This window comes from Saccoglossus kowalevskii, chromosome 7 (assembly GCF_978046115.1).
Source record: "Saccoglossus kowalevskii chromosome 7, keSacKowa6.1, whole genome shotgun sequence".
In the NCBI taxonomy this organism is placed as follows: Eukaryota; Metazoa; Hemichordata; class Enteropneusta; family Harrimaniidae; genus Saccoglossus; species Saccoglossus kowalevskii.
This window is the reverse complement of record NC_140647.1, coordinates 6,708,849-6,717,118: the sequence shown is the minus strand read 5'-3', so window position 1 is coordinate 6,717,118 and position 8,270 is coordinate 6,708,849. Positions and strand designations below refer to the sequence as shown.

Here is an 8,270-nt window from a genome sequence, read left to right as displayed (position 1 = left end):
TGACAACGAATGGCCGTCACCGTAGGTGGCGATAATTTTGATGGGAGGGAAGTAAGCAGTTCCAACAGCCAAAAGTTATTCTTAATTGACAAAAGCTTCCGGGTCATATAAACTAATTAAACTCTATGTTTATTTTTGGAAATGTTTTAACAACATTAATATTCTTATCAATAATAAAATACGGCTTTTTCACCTCATGTCTACAACAACATTTTGAGATATAAAGAAATATTCTCACCATAGAAACAAGTGTAAAAATGACGCGTAATTTCTTGTTAACCTCTCTGCTTTCCTGAAACCATGTTCCACACCCATAATTCATTGATGGCATGATTATGCTATGCTATAATACATCACCGTACTCAAATCTATTAAAATTGTTGTGTTGGTTAATTATTGATTTGCCATATGCTAAGATTGTCATTCCTTTTTATAAACTTCAGTATATGATCATTCAGTGTATTTGATATGGTTATGCCTAAATATTTGTATGTTCTACTTTTTTTTAATGTCAAGTTTCCTAGTTTCCAAATTGAGTCTTTTTTGTTGAGTTTTTTGCCAAAATACATTATACACATATATACATCCTAGTTTTACACCTTCACTGGGTTTGAAGTATTCAGTCTCAATATCGTTAAAATTTACATTAAAATCATTCTTATACATGTAATCTATGATACCCCATAATTGTCCTCGTATTCCTGCTTTCCATAAGGATACTCCACCCAAACTCTATCAAACGCTTTTAAGAAATCAAGAAATGCTATATAAGTAGATTTCTTACTTGATTTCCTTAACGGGAATTAATTAGTAAGTTGCGTCTTAGTAATCATTCACTGGGAATTGAAACGGATACGGCGCCATACTCAGTTGCCAGCAAGTGAAAGGGTATCATAAACGGTCTTCGCTGTAACACAAATCAGATCGAAGAAGAACAACGTTTTGTGATGTTTTGCCCTGCCTATGCCCAGCACAAAACATTCTATTTGCATCTGCAAGGAAAATATTGCACAATTTCAATATGAAATGAAAGCTATTGCCTACTGGGTAGAAAATCAGATCAATATGTGGACAAATATAACTTATCATGTGAATGTGTTTGTATAATTTGCCTTTATTCCTTAACGACAGCATTATCATTTCTTTCGTTTTTCAACATGCTTATCTCTCGAGATGTCCGAGATGTTTTGATGCCGAAACAATGCGTAAATGAGTTTATTGAATTTCCATCTCGCTTTTACGACGACTGCCATTACTCCTATAATGATAATAATAATAACTGATAAATTGACATGTTCAGCAACAGCTCAACAAATACATCTTGTTATGCACAATACCTATATTTTATAAATATAAAAACCTGCCCTTTGACCCATACATAGTCATATATCACCGGGAGATATTGTAAGCACAACACCAACGTAAGCTTAAGTTTAAACCATTGCTTGTACCTCGGGTACCGTTGAATACATAATCGTCATGAAGATACCTTGGTTGTTTGTTGCAGCCTTAATAACGGTGGTGTGTGTTTCATATACACTTGGCATAGATCAGGTAAGTTGGTGGTTTCGGTACGTTTACTAACCGTGGTTCGAGTATTACCCCCCCCCCCCCCCGTCCGATGTCGACGGCGCAGTTTAATATTTCGTTTACATTCATAACTACAGAAGAAGGAATCCCATACATTTATATTTTATCGCCAATGTGACTTGAATGTTTTCCTTTCCAACTACTCGAGAGCATGGCCCACATTGCTGCGTGATATCGAAGGTTATCTGTTGAATCTGACAACTTACGAAGCATATAACAATGCGGTGAGCGTATAGCTAGCTACACTGTAATCCACACTACCTGACTAAATTTGTCTTCTTCTTCAGCTACTCCATGTCGACTAACACTATTATGTTTAATGAATAGTATGTTAAATCTTTTCTTATTTTATCCAGTCAACAGAAAAATGTGTATCAATGTATTGTTTATTTGTTTTATTGGTGACCATGTACAAAGGTGAACTAGATTAGACAACTGATTTTAATTGGCCCGGGTCACGGCATGTGAAATATCTCTGACTACATCTGTTGATTCAACTAGTATAAATTAGTATAGCATATTGGCAAACACACATAACATATTTAGTTTTTTAATCATCACTTAGGGCCATTATTGTTCTCAATGTACATGCGTCCATTGGGCGAGTTATTGCGACGTCACGGCGTAAAATATCATTTTTACGCCGATGACACACAGATTTATTTATCGGTTTCTGAAGATGATCAAATTCGCGCCCGGGTGATACTTCAGACATGTATTCAAGACGTTAGCGATTGGATGTCTTGTAATTTCCTACTTTTGAATGTGTCGAAAACTGAATTTGTGTGCATGTCGTCTCGGAGATTCTCACAAGACTCGTGTCCTTTGTCTAGTATCGCAATTGGTGAAGAATTGGTTAGTGCTTCGTCAAGTGCTAGAAACTTAGGTGTCTTGTTTGATTCGCAGCTATCTATGGAAACACACATTTCTACTATTTGTAGATCTGGATATTCCCATCTAAGAAATATTAATCGTATTCGTAAATCATTATCCCAATCTGATACTGAAAAGTTGGTACATGCATTCATATCTTCTCGCTTAGACAGCTGTAATTCATTATTGTCTGGTCTCCCTGTAACTAAGATAAAACCTCTTATTCGTGTACAAAATGCAGCAGCCCGCCTTGTCACTCGTGCTCGAAAATATGACCACATTACAGACATTTTTATTAAACTTCATTGGTTACCAGTTGTACAAAGACTCAATTTCAAATTACTTTTACTAGTGTACAAATCTTTGTATGGTTTTGCCCCAAATTATCTATGTGAATTAATCGAATTTTATGTACCTAGTCGTAGTTTAAGATCTGAATCAAAGTTTCTTATTAAAACTCGTCAGGTGTGTAGTAAAAAGTCCAAGGTGTTATACAAAGACCGTGCTTTTGAAAATTTAGGTCCTAAACTTTTTAATGAATTACCTCTGTCTGTTCGTTCTAGTCCTTCAGTAGACATTTTTAAATCCAGACTGAAAACGCACTTATTTAAATGTGCTTTTAATATTTGACTGATTGTTTATTGTATCAGCGCCTTTGATCTTCATATGTTGGAATTGTTGCGCTTAATTAAATAAAGTTATTATTATTATCACTAGAGACTTATTCCTAAGCGACTACCATTATATTGATAGCAAATATTGATAGGCACGTCATTATTTACAATTTGAATGATCAATGTTTAACAATACAAGCCATGCATGGCACAGTCACCGGATTTAAGATATATAGTTTTGTTTATAGTAATAAGCTGGAATATAAACATGTCAGGAATATGATTATGATGACTGTTTAACATTAAAATGATTGACTTTTGTATCTGATCGTCAAACGAGTAATGAGAGATATTGCTCTGGAACAGCATTAATTAAAACAAAATCAGCCACTTTTAATACATGTATAATGAATATATAAAATTTGAACATAATCAGTCAAAGCATGTCAGAGATATGGCCTTAGAACCACATTCATTAAAACAAAATGGCCGCCAGTCTTCCATTTTGAATCTTATCTGAAAACAAAATGATGTGCATCAAGGTTCTATAATGCCCAACGTGTATACCAAGTTTGAACAAAATCCTTCTGTAAACAGCCGAGAAATGCTTGATTTTGATGATTGTTTAGCACAAAAATGGCCGCCATTCGGCAATCCTGAATCAGATCGTAAAAAGAATTGATGTGCATATGTATAATATCATGTATTTATGTGTGAAGTTTGATTGTGATTGGTCCAGGCATTTCTAAGATACAGGTCCGGACGCAAGGACTCACGGACGGACGCACGGAGGTCAAAACATAAGTCCCCGTTTTCGGACTGGGTCCGAACGGGGACTAACAATGTCACATATATATTCAACTTGTACATTCACAGTATAACAATAAATACTCTGACTTTATATTGCGATAAGCCATCTTATCTGGTACCTAGCGATAAACACTTTGTATAAAATTGCATTCAATTCTTTGTTTATTTTCAACACAGACCACGAAATCGTCACCAACACAACACCGATTACTGCCTAGCTGCAAATGGGGTTTGTAAGTTATTATTTATTTTACATTTATATCTTGGGTTAAGGTTTGGTATAATAACAATGAATCTTACATATTTAATTATGGCAGCCAGATGTAAACCTGTCATAAGGTTCAATGAACTGGCCACAAGGTAATGTATATGTAAATAATATAGTTACGTCAACCAGGCGTAATAGGGCCACATAAACTAAATTGTCCAGTCAAAAACTCTCATAAGTGAACTATATTTCTTCAGGTGCGGAAAAGAAGAATATTGCTGTGGAGATCAACAATGCTGCAAATATCATTGTTCCAGATTCGCGTGAGTGGAAATAATATGATAGGAATATGAGATGAGAATAATTACAGCGGGGTAGACATTGACATGATTTGGAAAACATGAAGAAGCCAATTGTGCAGTAAGGGTGAATAGTGACGTGCACACAAGCCTATCTGGGCTTTTGTGTTGATATGTAGAAAGTCGATTCCATTTTCTCAGTTTTAGTAGGCCTTGGCTTGACTTTCAACTACAACCCCCCCCCCCCCTCAAAAAAAAAAAAAAAAAAAAAAAAAAAAAAAAAAAAAAAAAAAAAAGGAGAGACACTCGTATGTAATGTTCATCATTCAGATGCACGTTAAGGTAGAAGCCTACTCATAAATTTAAAAACCCAGAATTTATTCATTTTGCAGTAAAATGTACTCCAAGGTAATATAAGGATATTGACCTAAAAAAAGTTGGGGGTCACCAGCCTTTTTTTTTCGAGAAATTGATGGTTGTATTTTAGTGGAAAGTCGCCATTTTGACACTATTATAACACTTTTACCACAGGTTCCTATGGCAGAGATATTATGCAATATCTCAAAATCTAGCCTGGTGACATAGACTGAACAACTCATATATTGTTAATGAAGGAGTACTTTTTGTTGTTCTGAATTATTTAAAAAATCTGGGTTTTAAAAAGTGTCAAAAAATGCAATTTTTCTTTAACACTGTGTTCTATGGAATTGTTCTAAAAATAGCAATTTTCAAAAAATATAAGGACAAGTTTCTCAAAAAGCATAACTGTAATACACAAAATAATGCTATTTCATTGTACCATGGGACATTAGCTTCATGATTGTACATAATAAACTAATGAACATTGCGATGCGATTTATGACCAATTTTGTCAAAAATTATGACTAGGCTTCTAACTTAATGCATTATTCCTATCTGGGGAAGGGTGGTTGGTACATGAACGTTACCCAGTGAGTGAATATAATCTACGAAATGTGTTGCTCCTTTCAGACAGCAGTTCACTTATAAACTATGCCGCATGATTAAATACATACAGACATGAGCCGAACATTACGGCCCGAGGCAAAGTCGAGGAATCGGTGATATGAATGAAAGTTGGAATTTGTAATTAATAATTAGCATAAATATGTAACAACAGCTCAACCACCTAATCACATAGAGTGATTAGTGGATATCATTGTTATTGAAATAATCTATATTAATTGTGGTAAATTCCTACAGATCAAATCTTAGAATCTTTATATAATTTCAGGTGTTTAGACAAAGTTGAATATTGTTGTAACGAAGAAGAATGTTGTACGCACAACTGTGACGACATCGAGTAAGTAATGTTATTGTAACTATGTAATTTGTAGTCACAGTCTGATTGACCAATCACACTCACTTTGTTGTTTTTATCTGCAGGTGTCGCGATGACCAGTATTGCTGTGAACGTAATGTCTGTTGTAACTTTTCAGAGATTTATCATAATTGGTGGTTCTGGTGAGTATTAAATATTATAGTTGTTAAAACAGATCATCGTCAGTCAGCCTGCGTTCGGAAACGTATATTTTACATGCATTGCGCGCGTCGTGTGGGATTCATATCGGCGCGGCTCGATGACCGTGGCGCTATAAATTTGTCTTGTCCCACTCAATGTTGATTGCGTTCACATTAATTTGTCGTTACTCTTGCAGGTTCAGTATTCTATTCATAGCCGCAATAGTATTGGGTTCTATAGTAGGAATGGCGTGTGCTGGGCGAAGAAGAACTGCCTCGGTCGTAGACAAAGTAAGAAGCTCGCCAGCAAGGCGATACAGAGAACTCGAAGAATGGTAATAAACAAAACAGTTGCAGATATCGCGTTGGAAACGTTCGTTTCATGTATCTTATGATTTCCAATTAATAATTTCCATTAAATAATAAACACTATTGTGTAAAATCAAACTACCATTTAATAATAAACAATATGTTCATGTGATTTGTAATTCAAAAGTAATGAAGAATAGGTGTACACCACGAATATGCAAACTCAACTGATTCTTTTTTTCAAAGTAAACTTTTCTTGATCATAATTTTTTATATATTGTGTAAGTTTTTATAATATTTCCATTATTTGCATGAAGTCACATTTATGTTAGAAAGAAAACTTAGGTATTATACAAGTTTCTCGCACCGTGCAAACAGCCGATATTATGTCCTGCCTATGGATGGATGGATGGATGAATGAAATGTATGATCCTAATAAACAATAAGATTAAACGTTGCCACTGCACCACATACACTGTGATATATTCGATACTGTTGCCACGGGGACAAATTCCACAAGATTAACACCGTGTCACATTCCATACTGTCGACACAATGCAACATTCCATACTATTGACACTGCAACATTCCATACTGTTGCCACTGTGCAACATTCCGTACTATTGTCACTGTGCAACAATCCATACTGTTGACACTGTGCAACATTCCGTACTATTGTCACTGTGCAACAATCCATACTGTTGACACTGTGCAACATCCCATACTATTGACACTGTGCAACATCCCATACTGTTGACACTGTGCAACATCCCATACTATTGACACTGTGCAACATTCCATACTATTGACACTGTGCAACATCCCATACTGTTGACACTGTGCAACATCCCATACTATTGCCACTGTGCAACATTCCATACTGTTGCCACTGTGCAACATTCCATACTGTTGCCACTGTGCAACATCCCATACTGTTGCCACTGCGTAACATCCCATACTGTTGACACTGTGCAACATCCCATACTGTTGACACTGTGCAACATTCCATACTGTTGACACTGTGCAACATTCCATACTGTTGCCACTGTGCAACATTCCATACTGTTGCCACTGTGCAACATCCCATACTGTTGCCACTGTGTAACATCCCATACTGTTGACACTGTGCAACATTCCATACTGTTGCCACTGTGCAACATTCCATACTGTTGCCACTGTGCAACATCCCATACTGTTGCCACTGTGTAACATCCCATACTGTTGACACTGTGCAACATCCCATACTGTTGACACTGTGCAACATTCCATACTGTTGCCACTGTGCAACATCCCATACTGTTGCCACTGTGTAACATCCCATACTGTTGCCACTGTGCAACATTCCATACTGTTGCCACTGTGCAACATTCCATACTGTTGCCACTGTGCAACATTCCATACTATTGACACTGTGCAACATCCCATACTGTTGACACTGTGCAACATCCCATACTATTGACACTGTGCAACATTCCATACTGTTGCCACTGTGCAAGATCCCATAATATTGCCACTGTGCAACATCCCATACTATTGCCACTGTGCAACATCCCATACTATTGCCACTGTGCAACATTCCATACTGTTGACACTGTGCAACATTCCATACTGTTGACACTGTGCAACATTCCATACTGTTGACACTGTGCAACATCCCATACTATTGCCACTGTGCAACATTCCATACTGTTGCCACTGTGCAACATTCCATACTGTTGCCACTGTGCAACTTCCCATACTGTTGCCACTGCGTAACATCCCATACTGTTGACACTGTGCAACATTCCATACTGTTGCCACTGTGCAACATTCCATACTGTTGCCACTGTGCAACATCCCATACTGTTGCCACTGTGTAACATCCCATACTGTTGACACTGTGCAACATTCCATACTGTTGCCACTGTGCAACATTCCATACTGTTGCCACTGTGCAACATCCCATACTGTTGCCACTGTGTAACATCCCATACTGTTGACACTGTGCAACATCCTATACTGTTGACACTGTGCAACATTCCATACTGTTGCCACTGTGCAACATCCCATACTGTTGCCACTGTGTAACATCCCATACTGTTGCCACTG

General features: G+C 36.8%; 1 protein-coding gene across 1 annotated transcript; it reads left to right on the top strand.

The window, feature by feature from the left end:
• Nucleotides 1–1,397: 1,397 nt before the first annotated feature.
• On the top strand, nt 1,398–6,448 carry LOC100378624 (uncharacterized). Its single transcript, XM_002737126.4, has 6 exons — nt 1,398–1,554; nt 4,065–4,120; nt 4,353–4,418; nt 5,647–5,715; nt 5,799–5,876; nt 6,071–6,448. The coding sequence occupies exons 1-6, from the start codon at nt 1,480–1,482 to the stop codon at nt 6,210–6,212; spliced, it is 486 nt and encodes a 161-aa protein (XP_002737172.2). The 5' UTR covers nt 1,398–1,479; the 3' UTR covers nt 6,213–6,448.
• Nucleotides 6,449–8,270: the final 1,822 nt, after the last annotated feature.